The 19417-nt window shown below is 43.0% G+C and overlaps 1 protein-coding gene across 4 annotated transcripts in view; it reads left to right on the top strand.

Annotated features, from left to right (window-relative positions):
* Positions 1-19417, top strand: part of LOC124595381 (septin-2) — a 307956-nt gene that overhangs the window by 172984 nt on the left and 115555 nt on the right. The window contains exon 1 of one of the 4 annotated variants that reach the window (XM_047134102.1): positions 291-429. The exons of the other annotated variants lie outside the window; for them this stretch is intronic. Coding sequence (XP_046990058.1) covers positions 367-429 — 63 coding nt within the window. The 5' untranslated portion in view covers positions 291-366. Of the gene's footprint in view, positions 1-290; positions 430-19417 lie in introns of those variants that run through there. 4 annotated transcript variants of the gene reach the window in all.

Here is a 19417-nt window from a genome sequence, read left to right as displayed (position 1 = left end):
ATTATGAGGCGATCCGACAGTGTGTGAGCAAGCTTCGACTGAAGACTCAGCACTCTTCCTCGTTAGCTTTCGGGCGCACAGTTCCACAGAATTAGAGAGAGAGAGAGAGAGAGAGAGAGAGAGAGAGAGAGAGAGGAAGTACACAGGAATGCTCGATGCGATAATAGATGGCAACATGACGGTGCGTTGTCAGCGCAGTGGGTCGCGCTAGGCGGGGACGCGCAGAGGCCACAGTAGTGGTGAGCGCAAACAGCAGAGTCCGGCCGGGGGGCGGAGCAGCGCGGCCGCGATAACGCGGATGTGGCTGGTCGGCTAGCGCGGCACAGCCAGTGCCACTGCGGGCGTGCTGTCCTGTCCTGTCCCGCCATGGACTCGTACCAGCTGGAGCGCAGGCTGCGCCGGCCCGTCGTCCTCGCCTACAAGAAGCGGGTAAGTCGCAGCACAACCGTCGGCGCCGTTCCTGTCGCAGCTCGAGCGTTTCGCTCGTGGGCTGAAGCTGGCTGGCAGTGGATCAGCCGCAGATCTCTTACACTGGAGGCGCACGGTTCAGTTCCTCACCTTTCTTAGGGATAGCTGTTATCACAGAAACAATCGGTTTTTGCTTACACCCGTTTTTTCATATCCAGTGTAACCTGACTGATAAAACCGCTTAAAATTAATAGTTTCTGAAACAAGCGATTATCGGTTTTTTGTGGCTATTATTTCCAACTGCGTAGACATCGCACAAACATTGAAAAATTCAGTGTTTCCCCTCAAACCTTTGCATTATACGTTTTAAGAGACAGAGTCCAAATATCAGATGAAATAGGTAAAAAAAATAGTTCTTCTACTGGTCACTGCTTTTCTCGAAAAGTAATCAGGAGTTGATTAATGCAAAAAAATTCACCAGTATTCTGCTACTGGTTATAATCTATTAAATATCTGTTAAAAAGTCACGTGGTAATCGAGGATCCACCATTATTTGGGCATTACGAATAGTCAGTGCTAAGGGTGAAATCTGGTTTAAATTCTGTTTTTCGTATTAAGTTGTCAGATTCTAAGGGCTACAAGGATATAAAGCCTTATTATGTAGATACAGGCAGCAGATCAGCTAATTTCTATTTTTATTACAAACTATGAATGAATGGTTAAGTTTCTGACTCATTATTGTTCCCGTAACTTTGTCTTTTATCATTTCAAGGAAATGACATACAAATAATAAGCTTTTGTGTAAAACGTGTAGCGTTCTTTTTCTTTATTTGTTACGAATGAGAAAGCTCTTTTTTAGTCATATATATATATATATATATATATATATATATATATATATCCCTTACATTTCAACGGGAATTAGAATACAGTTGATTATGTGCCGTCAAACCAAAAATGCTGTTTCAAAAATTCAAATGAACAATGTAGAGAGTGGGCAAAATATAATATTTACCAGGGACAATTACATGACAACAGTTAAAATTACAATAACGAATCAATTCATTGGCCAATATTTATTGCCCAGTCTGTTCATATATACTCATTATATAATGTGTTGATCTGTAAGTTGACTCTTTTCATCAGGATCAATACTACAACCTTGTTAATTTTTTTTTAAGTGTTACCTAAAACCAAAAATTTTAGCGACACTGCTACGGCAAATTGATACATCAGTTTTATACCCATTTATTAGTAAAAAAGAAAAATGTTACGGCAGAGACCAAAGAAATACCGAAAAATACCGGTTATTCACAACTAAAATATCGGTATTGGTTTTAACCAGTCGGTTTTTAGCATCCCTACTGGTCTCTTGAGCAAGACCATGACAGATTCCTCCCCCCCTTTCTTCCTTGCTTCGCCAAACTAAGCTAATGATGCGTCTCTAATGGTTCAGAGGTCGACGGGACTTGAATTCTAACTTTCCTGAGGGGTTAAGAAAGTCTGCCAAATTTAGGCTCGAACGCACTTTTGGATTTTGCGAAGAGAAATACTGAATTTTTGCCCAAAAAATTACTTTGTTTGAGTTGAGGCCCAGTGTGAGCTTCTACAACGCTATACGAGAACCGACCATCCCTTACTGCCGATACTTTACTAAGGTAGTTCATCTACATTGCTTAACAGCTCTTTCGGAACTCAGCAGCCATTGCAGGTTGCCTATCAAACGACTTCTAGGAACAAAAAATTTTGTTTTCAATATTTCGACCAATTTTTGATCGAATTTTTAAATTTAAAATGTTGTTATGAACTACTCATAAAGGTGTATAATCCAGTAAGAAAAGAATTACACTTAGATACGGTGTATATGTGCTGATGCGGAGTAACTCACCTCGCACAAATACCCGGACTATATTCATCCACTATTTTAGAATGAGAGCACTTAGCGACTTAAAACAAACTTCAGGTATAGTGTCAAACCTTTCCTCAGCTTTTTCGCGCTCACATGCTTAACCATAGAACACTGAAGGGGGAGAATGATACATTGCTACTAAACCATCGGAAAGTGTACTACCCAACAGTTCATTCAGAGGAAGTCATAATTTATGGGTATATGATAGGGTATGCATTAGTTAATTACAAATGTTAGATTTTCAGTGGTATGTTACATTCCAAATTAATTACAAAATGTCCTGTTGTATGTTCTACTGCAGTGATAAATTTTAGGACGGTTTAGTAATCTAGGGGTAAAGTCCAATATGTAACGTTCGAAGCTTTCTAATGCATGCGAGTTAGACTATTCAAGCAATCGGCAGGTTTGTTGGTTGTTAAGAAATGCTCTTGCATCCAGTTTCCAGGGCGCTGGCTGGCACTCCGCTTTTTTTGAAAAACGAAATTTTCGGTCTGTCCTCGTAAATATAGAAAAAGCTGTAATGAACTAGCGATCCAGCTAGCTACGTCAAGGAGTTTCCTGCTGACAACTTCAAAGTAGCACCAAGGTAAACCGCTAATTTCTATTGCGCAAGCTAAATTTGTCGCTAATTTCTATCTTTATTCATGTAGAAGATACAGACAGAGTTGTAAAATTGGTGTAATCGCCTTGAGACACGCTTTATATCTGATGAAATTTTCTGCCGTCATAATTCCAACCAAGGAACTGCTAATCAAAAATCAAATCCCACCGCACAACTATGAAGTGGTGACTAAGATGACAAATTGATTGTTTTGCACCGGAATAGGATGTCGGACCATTGAAACTTCGACTTGCTTTACACGGTGTGTCCGCATGACGCAGATGCTAGAGCACTGATCATGCAAGGCAGAGATGCCTCTTCTCGCCCTATTTCAACAGTGTAATCGTTCAAGGAAGATAATCTGAGTACACACGCAGCTATAGAATCAGAAATTCTGGTGTTTCTGTATTTGAGTGATACGTAGGATCAGAAACTCTGCTAGCAAACATTCATAAATTGTAAGGGTAGTTTGCTGTGTAGTTTTGCATTGGATCACACAGTCTTCAGCGGCTCTTCACCAAATAATTGAGATTCATTCGGTTTGTTACTATCTACTGTTGTAGGAATGTGTGCTGTTTACGAACAAAATATATCCATGGAGTCGTGAAGTGATAGTTGGACACTTTTTACATATTTTAGGGGCAACCTGATGAGCGTTTTGAGAAATGATAGAGTGAATACTGTGGTGTTCTATCCCGTGACTAACTGGGCCAGTATGTGTAGCATCTTGGGTCGTGCTAACAGTCTAATTTACTGGACGCACATGGACCTGCTACTACGCTTATTTCAGACGCTGAAACTAAAGCTAATTTCGTATGATGATAAAGCATGTGCTACAGGCCATGATGCGTCTCTGCCCACCTGTTATCTTCATTATGGCAGATATGTTTCATATATGCGTTAAACAAACAGTTTTTTTACAGTAACCTGGAATACACTTTTCTGAGTTTTGTTAAATTTTTCACGTAATGTGTGTTTCAGATTTTAGTATTCTATTCTGAGCAAGTCAGATTACAGTGTCAGATCGTAATCAATGTTTAGGTGGTTTAATTTTGATAGTGAAATTCCTCTGTGAAGTCTCCAGAGACATAACTAGTCCAAACCAACAGATTACTAGCTAATTGCCATTGGATCCCATGGGATTTGTATATCGATACACACTGAAGAACCAAAGAAACCGGTACACCTTCCTAATATCGTGTAGGGCTCCCGCTAACACGCAGAAGTGCCGCAAAACGACGTGACATGGACTCGACTAATGTCTGAAGTAGCTGGAGGGAATTGACGCCATGAATCCTGCAGGACTGTCGATATGTCCTTAAGAGTACGAGGGCTGGAGATCTCTTCTGAACAGCACGTTGCAAGACATCCCAGATAAGCTCAATAATGTTAATGTCTGAGGATCTGTTGGTCAGCAGAAATGTTTAATCTCAGAAGAGCGTTCCTGGAGCTACTCTGTAGCAATTGTGGACGCGTGGCGTGTCACATTGTCCTGCTGGAATTGCCCAAGTCCGTCGGAATGAACAATGGACATGAATGGACGCAGGTGATCAGACAGGATGCTTACGTACGTGTCACCTGTCAGCGTCATATCCAGACATACCACGGATCCCATCTCATTCCAACTGCACACGCCCCACACCGTTACAGAGCCTCCACCAGCTTGAACAGCCCCCTGATAACATACAGGGTCCGTGGATCCATGAGGTTGTTTCCATACCCATACACGTCCATCCTCTCGATTAAATTTGAAACGAGACTCGTCCGACAGGCAACGTTTTTCCAGTCACCAACAGTCCAATGTCGGTGTTGAGTGGCCCCAGAGAGGAGTAAAGCTTCGTATAGTGCAGTCGTCAAGGGTACACGAGTGGGCCTTCGGCTCCGAGAGCCCATATCGATGATATTTCGTTGAATGGTTCGTACGCTGACATTTGTTGATGGCCCAACACTGAAATCTGCAGCAGTTTGTGGAGGGGTTGTACTTCTGTCACGTGGAAAGATTCTCTTCAGTCGTTGTTTGACTCGTTCTTGCAGGATCTTTTTCTGGCCGCAGCGATGTCGGAGATTTGATGTTTTACCAGATTCCCCGATTCCTGACATTCACGGTATAATGGCCGTACGGGAAAATCGCCATTTCATCGCTACCTTAGACATGCTATGTCCCATCGCTCGTGTGCCGACTGTAACACCACGTTCAAACTCGCTTAAATCTTGATAACCTGCCATTGTAGCAGCAATTACCGAACTAACAACTGCGCCAGACATTTGTTGTCTTATATAGGCTTTGCTGACCGCAGCGCCGTATTCTGCCTGTTAACATCTCTCTGTATTTGAATACACATGCCTGTACAGTATCTTTGGTGCTTCAGTGTATATGAGTATACATCTTGGAGGATATCTGAAAATTTGTAGCTTATGTCGACCCGGTAAATGTGGAAGGGAAATGTAGACATATCAGATGGATTAGCTATAGCGTTCGTTACACGACAGAGTCCAATTTTACGTGGGCTTTATTAAGACAGGGAATTTGTAATGACGGTCTTCTGCGAACCAGTTCTGAGGATAGGAGATCAACCTTTCCTTGCACTTTGATCAGGCCTTCCCACCCTCTCATATTTTACCATTATTCCTTTGTGGGAGTTTCCCTCTTCTTGCGAGAAAGCAAGTTCGGGACGGCTATGTCGAATAAAATGACAAGAGGTGGTCAACAGGAGGGCAGTTTAGAGATGTCTCATTTCATGCCTGTCTGCAGCGTTATGTTAGATAATCACGTAAATTTTGCGTGAGGAATTAAAATGGCAAACTATGATTCGTTAGTTCCAGGTAAAACTGTCATAGTCCTCCTGGAAGTGCCTTCCTCCGAACTCTGCGCAGACTAACCGAGCCAGCTACTGAGCATCCTGCAGCTTTAACGTGCCTTTCGCAACTCGGTACTGCTTGGCATTTTTCATATTAACAAATCGCAGATGGATGCGAAAGAACCGGTAGCAGAAAAAAAGTGATAGCCATCGAGAAACACTGTGCGTTAGATAACCGCCATATCTATGCAGGACAATTGTTATGAGCGCAATCAATCGACACTGTCGTGCTAAATTCAGGGGAGCTTGGATTAGTTCTGTCTCATCACCTAAGGTCCATATTGTTGCCGAGAACAACCTCAGGACACTACCAGAATAGTTCCCTCAGTCATACTATGGTCATTTGCTTTCCCCTTCCTACCTCAACTGAGTTTGATATACGAAATTTCCCAGAAAACAATTTAAGCAAGAGAGCTGTTGTGAACTTGGGAAACTTGCTCTGAAGGTATGAGATATTTATGATGTGCATAGTAAATCTACGATAAGTCATCACGAGAAGGACTCGGCTATTGCGATTTTGTGATGTTGCGAAGATTTCACTTCAATCTGGATTCCAGTGAGCGATCCAGACCGGCTTCATTTTACAATAAGAAGAAGACTATACTGAAGCGTTCAGTTCTGAAGGAACGAAGCGGTGTTGTGTTCACTACTCAGCCATCAAGATTTAAGTTTTCCGTGGCTGTTGTAAATCATTTCCAGGGTAGTCGCTGGGAAAGGCAAATGGTCAGTCCCCTTGATACATCCTTATCGTATCATAGCTTGTACTCAGTCTTTAATGAACTACACGTGGACGAAACGTCAGTTTCTGATGTTCCTCCTTCCTTCCGTTCGAATTTGTAGAACAACAGACATCTCCATCATGACTGAAATATATATTTGTATCCAAACAGGTCCAGTGTTTGAAAGTTTCCCTTTTTAGGGTGACGCACCTCAGTCGGTACAAACGGAATCCTTAGAGGATCAATTTGCTTTTGCTGTCTTTCATATTGTTAAAAAGCACTTTTCCAAGGAATGCGTAGGCGTATCGAACTGAATCTTACATACAACGTCTACGGTTTCTTCTAAAAACAATGCAATCAAAAGACGGCAAGTCACATGTATTGATACTTGCAAAATTAATGCTCGAAACCTGTAGGGTTATTGCCATTGAGCTAGAATCATGAGATTTGCCAAGAAGCAAGGCTTAACAGTACAACCAAAGGAAAAAGCACGAAAATTGTGAGTTTATATCATACGAAAAAATATATCGTTTGTCATTTGTTATTCGACTTCAGAACTAAAATTAAAACATTCTTGAAAATCTTCGAATTTGCGGAACCGGTATCTTGCCAGTATCAGTATCGATAACAGGCGGAAATAGTTGAGTTCTCGATTCTCGTGATGGATGAACTGTCTATATACATAATTAACTTTGTACAGAATCCTCAGTACTACTCTCACCTGGCCAATTTTATTTTTTATTTATTTTTTAATTTGTTGGCTTTTGTAATGTTTCCATACAGCCTTCTCAACATCGGAAATGTTTTGACAGTCCAGAGTATACATTAGTGTAAGTCGTATGCTGGTACGAAGTCACAAAGGCTTAAGAAAGGACAGATTCCGACATAAAATAAAATTTTACGTCTACAGTAGATTCGTAAGTTGCTCTTAGCTATAAACGAAACCAACAAAAGCGCAAAACATCTAAGCCGTATAGTTGCGGACAAAGATCGCTCTTCAGTTTTATTATCTATGGATGAAGAAGCTGCAGGCGAGTGGCACCGGTGTGGTTTCTGACAATTGGCGTCGTGCTTTGCACGGCCAGGCTGTTCTACATTAAGTAGGCGCTCAGAAAATGATTTGTACTGCTCTGTTGTATACTACACAGCTGACGATTATAATTAGCTACACTATGACGGAGGCAGGCAGCAGACGTCAAACTGGCACAAAGTGTACTTCATACATGTTTGAGTATTTAAATGATTAGCGTTTCAGTGCAGCCACACGAAGTACGTTTGGAGTAACGCAACGTACAGTCAGCATGTAAAGAAAGATTATGCATCTGATTTCTCATTCAGAAATCGCGTTTGAATGTTGTTTGTCTGTGAGAAGATCGTGTTGTTCCTCGTGTAAAGGGGGAGAGGCGTCTGTCAAGACGTGCATGAATTAGTAAGTGGCAGGATCGTGGTTAGTGGAAACTGTGGTTATCGTCCCTGATGTTCGCGTCAGTCGGGATCCCTGTCATGGGAGATTGAAATTGATAGGTTTAGGAGGACCCTATTCAGTACCACGCAGGCTCTCAAAGATCCGACGTGACTAGCGTCCGAGAGTAGGGATATATTACTCAAAATGTTCATGTGTGTGTGTGTGTGTGTGTGTGTGTGTGTGTGTGTGTGTGTGTGTGTGTGTGTGAATTCCTAAGGGACCAAACTGCTGGGGTCGTCGGTCGCTAGACTTACACACTACTTAGACTAACTAAAAACAGCAAACACACCAATGCCCGAGGGAGGACTCGAACCTCCGGCGGGAGGGGGCACGCAATCCGTGAGATGGCGCCTCTAACCGCGCGGCCACTCCGCGTGGTATATATTGCTCACTTGGCCGTGTAGAATACTAACGTGTCTCGAATGTGGAAATGGGCTTGTTTGTAGCAAGACTGACAGTAAGGCGATCACTGTTACGGCTTCCCCCCGATGAGGCGGCAGAGGGGCAACTTCGATAGTGGTGAGCCTGCGTCACGCTGGGCACAGGAGGGGCACCACGTCGTCTTTTCAGACGAGCCCCCTTCCGATTGCAGCATCGCAACGGACGTACTCGTTTGTGAAGCCTCTGAAGAGAAAGGGCCGTTGTAGGCTGCATTCGTCATAGTCATGTGCTTCCTGTACTTGAAGTGATGATGTGGGCTGCTGTTGACTACGCACGCGGTCATTTCTGGTTCGTATAGCCGGTAATCTAGTTATAAAAAAATGGCTCTGAGCACTATGGGACTCAACATCTTAGGTCATAAGTCCCCTAGAACTTAGAACTACTTAAACCTAACTAACCTAAGGACATCACACACACCCATGCCCGAGGCAGGATTCGAACCTGCGACCGTAGCAGTCCCGCGGTTCCGGACTGCAGCGCCAGAACCGCTAGACCACCGCGGCCGGCCAATCTAGTTATATTTCGAACATGTTAAGCCCAGTGACGGTGCTCCATCTTTGAGGAGGTTTTGTAAGGAAGTGAGTGAGTATGCCGGGAACGAAATTTCTGGCTACAGCGCGTTATCTGTACTCATACATTGGTTAGTCATCGTGCAAGCGCTGGCTCCACAGTAAGAACGTGAAAAGAAAGTAAATATGGGAGTGACGGTAGTGTACTCAAAGCCGGACGAGTCATGTGTCACACTTCTAAACCACGGAAATTAATGAGAGAATCGAGTAATATGTATACAGTATTGCAAAACACTGTGTTATTTCTCTGCTGGATTGCACCCCGTAACTGTCTCTCAGTGTTCCGCATGTTTGAAATTTGGTTCAAAGATTCGTCTATAGTGGAGCAAAAACGTGGCGTCCTGCGACATCACCCTCGGGCTCGGCAAGGTGTCGACACGTGCGAAAAAAAGCCTACGGCTCTGAAGTTCATGTGAGGTGTAAGCAGGGTTAATGATGTCACATTGGCACCAAATCTCACCACAATTCTGCCCAACGCCATCGTCGACGTGTCGCACGGTTGGAAGGTCGCCACACCCCGTCCTACCCACATTTCAGACCTTCTTTTGACGCCTTTGCAGTGGAGGTGAGAATCGCTACACTCAGCGCTGAAGAAAACATTTCAGGCGCACCATCGCTCACGTCGACAGAAAAAGCCCTTAGGAGGTGGCACAAAGGGCGTAAATGAAACCTTGGGACGACGATTCCCACACATTTCGCTGTTGAAAACGACAGTTCGTAGTCGGATAGGCAACGGGACGACGTTCTTGACAACATTCGACAATGCTGGCGACGCCCGGACCATTCAACGCTACTCTAAGGACATCGTGGCACTGCAACACCATTGAACATGATCTGATTCATTTGGAGTGTAAATCATCGGAAACAGCAAAGGATGTCTGTATTTTTCCATCCCTCCCGTTTCGCTTCCTCCTGTGGCGTAATCACAGAGAGGTGCAACATTGACATGAGCGTGAATAAAACGGCAAAGTGTTCTTGTAAGAGCGCCCAGTTCGGTAACACCCTCGTTGCCACACACGCACCTTTGTTGAGCACGTCAGAAACGTAGCTGTCAGAGACTTCGACACTCATTCAACTGAATGGTGGCTCGCGATTGCTCTACTGCCTAAGGTCAGGTGACCCAATCTAAGGTGTGTCGAAGCGGCAGTCTCAAGCCTCACATCATGTTTGACTAAGTAGCCAGTACATATGTAACGGCACACATCGCTTTCATATGCGTGTGCAGGACAAATACAGTCCAATAGTGCACTATTGGATTATACTTGCGATACATTAGCACATGAAAGCGATATGTGGTTTTTCATTTGTACTGGCTATTTAGTCAAACTTGATGTGAAGCTTGAAACTTTTCATAAGTGCTTGAAAAATACTAACAATCGAAATCAGCGAATAAGAGGACAATAAATATATTACAGCCTGCTTGGACCTTGTTTTCTTTCTTAAAACAAACTAACGCTGTGGAACCCCCACAAGAACCAAATTCTTGAATAGATTTATTAAAACTGAACTGTTTTTTTTTTTTTTTTTTTTTTTTTTTTTTTTTTTTTTTTTTTGCGTTGTGGCATGTTGCGTCATTTCGGTGATGCTATTAATCTGTTGTCCTGTTCCGGAAAAAGAAACAAATTTCATAGGATACCTGATATGCTTTTAAGCACCTTGGTAACGTTATAGTAAGAAAAACTCTCCCTCTCCCCTCATCAGGAAAAATTAATACCTGGAAACTAATTATCAGTTATTATTTTAACGTTAAAGTGACAAAATAAGGTTTATTTAATAATGAAAATTGAAGGAAATACTTTTTCCTCGATATAACACAAAACATGTACTTTAATCCAATAAATAATTTTTAGAAATTTCTAAGTCTTTCTTTAAATTTGAGGCAACTCATCAGAGTGAAGAATATTGTGTAATGAAGTCATCGAACTGAAAAAACTTAACATGGACATTATTGAAGGCTCTGGAGCTGGTAGAAGGTATCACAGTGTCTAATCAGCTGCGGTTTCTGTGAACTGCAATCAGAACGGCCGGCAAATGTGCCCAGTTGAGAGAGAGAGAGAGAGAGAGAGAGAGAGAGAGAGAGAGAGAGAGGAGAACAACGTTACAGCCTGCCTAAAACGCCTTGCAGCTGATTCAAAGACAAAGAAAAGAGGTAGTGCTGTGCTGGGTACTGGATCACGTCGGGACATGGGGAAATGATGCAGCGGACGAAAACGTGTAGAGGCGGCGTTGTGATTGGATGCACTCTTATCATCTCATAGTCGGACAGAAGGATCAGGCAACATTGCGAAGACGAGTGATTGGATGTAGTAAACAACGAACTAATACGAATTTTAAAGTTTCCCGGTGAACTGAATGTTCAGATAAATTCAGCCTTGCAGCCAGTCGTCGTTCAGTACCTTCGACGATATTACTGCTGGACGCCTACCATTCATCCTCAGGTGAGTCATTGAAGACGTTGTTAGTATTCCGCGCATGGCTCAAAATCAAGTTTACACACGGACTACACCAGCCGGTGGCAGCGCCCTCGCCAGGAGAGCTGCTGAACTGTCAGCATTATCGTTCCTCTCCGCCGTCTGCGCGCTCCATTTAATCTTCGATTAGAACAAATCGTGGAGATGATGGGGTTTCACGCGCTGTTCAACTGGTAGCCGCTATCACAGACCATCACATTTTCTGCCAGGCGTTTTTCTACGGATTCTTTAATAATAGTCCAAAAAGATGCTGCTGTGGTCAGAATCATTGTTTTCTCATACTACATTGAATGTCCAGTGAAAATACACTGTTCAGCCAATAGCGGACTTGATTTGTTGCAAAAGGCGAATACGGCATTGGTGTTCAGTGTATCGTTCTTTCACAGTATGTGACTATGTAAGTCATCTCACACTGGCAAAATGTTTTGTAAATTCCAGCCTACTGCGATACAGACAGTCCTTCACTGATTCCAGAAGCAGTGCAATCTTATATGGAATACGGAAAAGACTTCACCTGCAATTTACGGAGGATTCTTTGCTATCTCAAACGAAATGTTGCCCAAAAAAAGAAGAAAAGCTGAAGATTTTGGCGGTATGTTCTCCTCTTTATCCACTTCCAGATTCTTGGTTTTAACTGACAGAGCCCTGTTAATCTCCCGGGTGAAATATGCATTTTCCCTGGTCACTGTCTTTAGGTGGGCGAGCTCTTTAGCCAAACTATCTAGAGCTGAGACTGAGCTCTGTGCGCAAGTGTCTCAAGAACGCTCATAGTTACGATGGGTGACGACAACTCCATCCTTGAAAATCCAAATTCTGGTGAACTGAATGACTCAGAGAGCCACCATTCTTCCATCTAACCATGACAGCCAAGAAAGGCAGACAATCATTTTTCCTCTATTTCCAGAGTCAACCAAACGATGTTATGAAGGGAGTTGAGGTGATTAAACTCTCAATTTATCTTCTTCATGAGGCCACACTATGGAAGTATCGTCCACATACCTCCAAAACACTGTTGGTTTGATAGATGATTCAAGCGCCTTCATGAAACTATAGTCAATGAAATCGAATGCCCAGGCGTGACGAACCTCATGCCAGCCACACCGGTGGAAGGTAATGATACTCATCAGGTTTCGAGTAGAACAATGAACATAGACGCAGTTTTATCTACCGACTGCATGACTGACCAATATTTAAAGTTTGTGGAACACATTTTAGTTGCATGTGATCCATATGCTGACATAACTGTAACTCTCAGCTTGGTCTCATACCTGTCCACATCCCTAGTCGATGAGGCAAACTGTGGAAGAAGCATTTTAAAATTTTCTGAAGAGCCGGAACTCCAACATAGTTTTGGGAGAAGATTGCAATGAACTCTGAGTGGGTAGCTAACGTGTGTTTCTGAAGATTCGTCGCAGCAGTTGTGCTCGTGAGAACAGAAATAGTTGAAACCACGAGATATCCAGTATGAACGTTGATCACCATTACTGCTGAGCACCCTAAATCAATCACCATCATTTAACAGAGCAGCTATGTCCCAATACTGAAACGAGTACATTTGAGTGGACTTAGAGTTCTACGCACCAATACTCAGTATCGCTTATTTATGTGTAAACTGGACAATTTTACATGTTATCGATCCCAGATAGAGGTGTCTGAAATTTTTAGGTCATTTCTTCAAGTATAATACCGTCACATTGAGATTCATGAGGCTGTTGAGGTTGGTTCGCTTACGTACGACCATGGACATGATCTGCATAAAAACATGCGGAAAGGGTGTCACGTTTATTTAATCATGAAACGCTGAAAGACTATTTAGAAAAAAAAAACTTTGAAAAGTTGAACAGTACGTAAGAACTTATGGTGTCATTATGTTACTGTACCCTGTAACACTCCGGTTTATTCTACTTACTTATCCCGCTCGATCGGGATCTGATAGCAGCCCAAATAGATAATAATTAATGTGACCGTGTACCTAATGGGGCTGGCAATCGGATTGGACTGCTGCGGAGTTGTTACATTCCATTTTGTCCTTCTCAAATGCTGTAATAATGATATGTCTGGTGCCAAGAAGAACAACAACACAGCTTCATTAATCAACAACCTATATTTATCACCAAAAACACAAAGTAAGGAGACAGCCACTGCCTTCGTCGTACAAAGTTAATTACGGCTAATCTCAGCACAGGCCTCTTTGTTGTTCATTATCGTCACACGCAAATTTTAATCACTGTATCCAACAGTGCAATCCAAATAATGCCGGCGCGGTAGACGCGAAAATACAAATATCGGCACTGAAGTATCACTGAATCACACTAGTAATTGTACTTGTTCACTTTCCCGTATATTTCTAACACAAAAGGGGTTAAACTGCGGCGATGGCCACCCCCTTTGTCGGTACGGCCTTGCATTACGGCCCCCGGCCGCCCCACGGCCCGGCCCGCAGCCTGGGTCCCACTCTACTACTATCTCAACACTCGCTCTCGCTCTCGCTCTCGCCATCCGACGCACACTATCGATTGTTTGTCCTGTCGACCTGTGCTGTCGCAAAACTTATAGTAAGGGCCTACGGACCCCTTACAACCCGAGATACACAGGACGTTCGGAAAGTACTGACTGAATTTAATGCAGGAGGTAGCGAAGATCAAAACAAAGATATTTAGTTGTGGTACTTGTGGTTCCTGACGGCAGTTTCGGATGCTGAGAACGATGTACACATAAGGTAGCTTAGCATGTTCATTACAGCAGTTGCATTCACAGGAACGCGCGACCTTTGGCCTGTAAGTATGTAGTCCATCGTCGGACAAATGATTGTCATGTCCTTTCTATGATTTGTGGCATGTCCGCAATGGTACTAGCAGCAACGGCAATTCTAGCGACGAGTTTTTCTTCTGTTTCCACAACGGTTTCATACACTTGCTGCTCTATGTGCCTTCCCCCCCTCCCACCCAGAGGAAGAAATCCAGACACGCGACCTGGATGGTCGGGCCACATGGCATGTCAGCCGATCCCGTCGATTTCAGAAGGTAACTCTCAGATGATTCCACAGAGCAGTGTTGAAATGGGCAGGCGCCACATCGTGCATTTAGAGGTACATCCTCCAACAGTTCTAGCAGTTTCACGAAGATATCTCCGTCTGTTGAGGCGGAATGGAGGATTATATGATCTAATCAACGTGTCGCCGAGAATGCCGGCCCACACTTTAACAAATGTTCAAATGTGTGCGATTTTTCTAAGGGACCAAACTGCTAAGCTCATCGGTCTCTAGACTTGCACACTATTTAAACTAACTTAAACTAACTTATGCTGAAGACAGCACACACACCCATGCCCGAGGGAGGACTCGAGCCTCCGGCGGAAGGGGCCGCGCTATTAGTGACATGGCGCCGCTAACCGCGCGGCCACACATTAATACCGAACAGCTGTTGATGAACACGACGTCAAGTACCTCGTGGATCCAAATGTGCCCAAACATGTGAATTGTGAATATTAAAGCAGCCCTCACGAGTAAACAAAGCCTCGCCGGTTTATAGGACCACGGCCGGAAATAAGGGATGCAGCGCAGTCTGTTGTAAAAACCATTTTGCGACTGCACGCATTGGGAAAATCTTTAGGTGCTAGTGCTGCCACGCACTGAAGACGGAAAGGATGAAGCTGCTGGTCATGAAACATTCCACACAAGCCTATGTCTGACGCAAAGGATGTGTGCAGTACGTCCTGTACTTGTAGGTGGAGCGTCTTCAACATGTCGCAGAATCTCTTCTTTCACTTTGGGCAGTTGGAACTGTTAGATTCCGACCTGTAGCATGCATACTTCCACGGAGAGAGACAGTTTCACGTGGCAGGCGACACAGACGTCCTAAGGTTTCGTGCTGTGGAACCGTCGGTTGGGTAAGCGCTGTCGGTATTCTCTCACTGCAGCTCGTCCATTTCAGCACACGTAAACATATCCATGTTCGCTGTTCTTGCGTCAAAGCATTAATGACTGCGACTGAATCAGGTTGTTTACAAGGAAGTCACTGCTATTGTCACAAAGCGGTGACGCCTGCGAATGAGTCGGTGTGTTTCCAAGCAGACCTCAGAGTCAAACATCCGTACACAAAGCGGTTGTGAATATCAGTACGTCGATACAGCAGCTTACGTCAGCACCGCTAACAAAAGGTTCCCTAATATTACAAGGTGAGTTTAGAGACAGTGTGTACCTTATCGAAATATATTTGTTTGATGTTGTCTACCTCCTGTATTATTGTGGACGAATAGTTTAGGAACACCTTGTAGGGCCTTCATCACACACCAGACATTTAACTACAGCCTGGGAAAGGTGAAAGTGCACCGGTAAAAGCGAAATCCATTTTATCTACGGGGAAAAATGATCGTGCAAATTTTTGGGACTCACGTTGTATCATGCTGATTGATACAATGACAAGCTTTGTAGGGATGGGGAACTTGGCCCCCTTTGAAACTAGACATCTTAGTTGTTTATGCTGTACTGAACCAATAAGCAGCCAGTTCGTGGAAACAGCAAACTTCAGAACTATAAAAGGCTAGCATACGGTGAAACGGAATTGGCGCCCTTTGCTGCTGTAGACACGAGCTACGTGGTTGTGCTGGCGGCCACACACAGGTCTCAGCCGCTTGCCTGCACGCTGCTGCTCGCAGGACTTTGTCCCCAGCACAGGCCTGCTCCGCCCTAGTTGGGCCACGATAACACGGGGGTACTGTAATGACTAGCAGCACGTTAACTACGCCCTGCAGCATAACGGCTTCCGGGAAACGTCGCAGTACTTCTAAATACTAGAAGACGCATGTTGATGAGCTGTTTTGTATGTACCAAAAGTCGAGATTGTGTAAGAATAGGGACATAACACAGCTGTAGTCAGCTGCATCGCAAGTTGGAACGCGACAATCTGTTTTCCTGAGAAAACTGATGGTTGTGCATAATTTAAGGCTCTTCGCAAGTTGCAATCAAGTGTAGTCGTGTAGAGAAACATGTCCATCAGTTTCTGTACTGCTTTGTAATTGGTTTACAGAACTTGTAGTGGAAGCGTCCATATCGATACTACGATACAAAGACAAGTAGTTGTTTAATGTTCTTACAAAAAAATGCCTAAACGTTTTTCACTGATTCACTTTAAATTTTTACACGATACTGTAATGAACGTTTGGACGGACATGGGCTACATAACTTTTTAAATATGAGTGGTATACAATTTACACTGCTGTAAGAAGCTGTTAAACACGATACTCTAATAAACGTCTGGACGGACATAGACTACATATTTTTGTCTAAGTAATATATATACGCGTATAATATGTATTATATAAAAGGGAAATGTCAGGACAAATCTCGAAAGGTTCTTTAACGACTTATTTCAAATTTTTATAGGATAGTCTAATAAACTTTCGGGTTGATGTAGGCTGCACCATTTTTAAACAACAATGTACAAGTTTTCTGTTAAAACCGACTGTTAGAAAGAGAGTATTATGCTACGCCGTGCAGTGAAAATGTTCGGTTTCATATTCTTTCTCGCAATCTGTTTAAACTACGATATCACAACATTTAAGCCATTGAACAGATTGTTTCTCCCGTATATAGTCTTCCAGCCTGTTTTACAAAAAAAAAAACAGGAAAGTTGTATTTATGTCTTATCGACTTATGATTAGAATACTATTACAAAATCTGAATTGTCCAAAACTTAGTAATCATACTCGTGTTTAGATTAAAACTATGTGAAATATTGTCATTGAAGCTAGTATCGGGACAGATCCAGCAGCAGAAGACGCCTCATACATCGTATAACAATGATACCAACTGATTTACACATTCATTTTAAGCAATTTAAATTTCCAATAAATGTTTCGTTGGCAATAACAATAAACAATGCTCAGGGTTACATAGCAGGTAGGGAAGAGGAGATGGACAGAGAGAGCAGGGAGGAGAAAGAGAGGGAGAGAAGAAGAAGATTACGATGTATATCCAGTTCCCATACGTATTTAGGAATTGGCAGCTGAGAATATAGCAACACTCAGACCCACCCTAAATTTAACGTCCTTATACTTTTATAAGGCTCAGAAACAAATACAGTAAATGGTAATTACCATTAAAAGCAAATAAGAGAGAGAATTATCGCTACACTACTGTTGACCAAAATCCTGCATCTTCAGTTGCACTCAGCCTCAAGACCTTCTGTGCAAGATGCAGGGCATAGCTGAGAATCCAGTAAGTGCTCCACAATCACAGTTGGTGGTACTCACAGGGAATGCCTTTTCAGCAGATTAGTCATGGTTATCCCATACACAGAACGAAGACGACCCAGTAATCTCCACATCATCAAATTTTGTTCATACCCACGTAGAGGGTTTCCAAAGGGAGAGGACCGATAGTTATTCTCAAGTCGAGAAATGTACAATTGTTTTCTTGCTGAAGCTGCTAGTGTTTTCAAGATTGAAGTGGTCTTTAGGAAACGTTTTCCGGACCTCAACCTTAGGACTGCTGTAACGTGCCCATTTAGTGGATGGTTTTCGTGCTAAGCGTGATTTGTTTTCTCCCCAACTATAAGGAACGATTAAAAAGCTTCCGTTTGAGGGCGTTGCTGCAGCTCATATGCAACGTAGCGCGTCTCCGATATTGATATATAAGCACCGACATGGAGCCAAGGGATTAGTGTGGCATTCGTGCGTTTCCGACATGGGCGCGGTAAATTCAGAAACGTATGTTGTTGTTGTTGTTGTTGTTGTTGATGTGGTCTTCAGTCCTGAGACTGGTTTGATGCAGCTCTCCATGCTACTCTATCCTGTGCAAGCTGCTTCATCTCCCAGTACCTACTGCAACCTTCATCCTTCTGAATCTGCTTAGTGTATTCACCTCTTGGTCTCCCTCTACGATTTTTATCCTCCACGCTGCCCTCCAGTACTAAATTGGTGATCCCTTGATGCCTCAGAATATGTCCTACCAACAGATCCCTTCTTCTAGTCAAGTTGTGCCACAAACTCATCTTCTCACCAATTCTGTTCAATACCTCCTCATTATTTATGTGATCTACCCATCTAATCTTCAGCATTCTTCTGTAGCACTACATTTCGAAAGCTCCTATTCTCTTCTTGTCCAAACAATTTTATCGTCCACGTTTCACTTCCATACATGGCTACACTCCATACAAATACTTTCAGAAACGAGTTCCTGATATTTGAATCTATACTCGATGTTAACAAATTTCTCTTCTTCAGAAACGCTTTCCTTGCCATTGCCAGTCTACATTTTATATCCTCTCTACTTCGACCATCATCAGTTATTTTGCTCCCCAAATAGCAAAACTCCTTTACTACTTTAAGCATCTCATTTCCAAATCTAGTTCCCTCAGCATCACCCTACTTAATTCGACTACATTCCATTATCTTTGTTTTGCTTTTGTTGATGTTCATCTTATACCCTCCTTTCAAGACACTGTCCATTCCGTTCAACTGCTCTTCAAAGTCCTTTGCTGTCTCTGACAGAATTACAATGTCATCAAAGTTTTAATTTCTTCTCTATGGATTTTAATACCTACTCCTAACTTTTCTTTTGTTTCCTTTACTGCTTGCTCAATATACAGATTGAATAGCATCGGGGAGAGGCTACAACCCTGTTTCACTCCCTTCCCAACCACTCCTGCCCTTTCATGTCCCTCGACTCTTATACCTGCCATCTGCTTTCTGTAGAAATTGTAAAGACTTTCGCTCCCTGTGTTTTACCCCTGCCACCTTTAGACCTTATGTTGACGTTATTACCAAATGCGTCCATACGGGTCCAACATGCTGTTATTCCTTTCTTGGCTGCCGAAGTACATCCATCGGAGAACGAACAATGTTTTTGGGACAGCATCTCTGTCGAAAACCACCGTTGTGGAATGTTGCATCAAGTTCCGTGCTGCTGCTACGTAACGCAGATCTCGATATCGCAAATATCGTAACGCAGAAGTTACGACTGCTCGACTGGGAGA

This window comes from Schistocerca americana, chromosome 1, assembly GCF_021461395.2.
Source record: "Schistocerca americana isolate TAMUIC-IGC-003095 chromosome 1, iqSchAmer2.1, whole genome shotgun sequence".
NCBI classification, from domain to species: Eukaryota; Metazoa; Arthropoda; class Insecta; order Orthoptera; family Acrididae; genus Schistocerca; species Schistocerca americana.
Note: the sequence above shows the minus strand (reverse complement) of the source record. Positions and strands in the feature narration are given on the sequence as shown.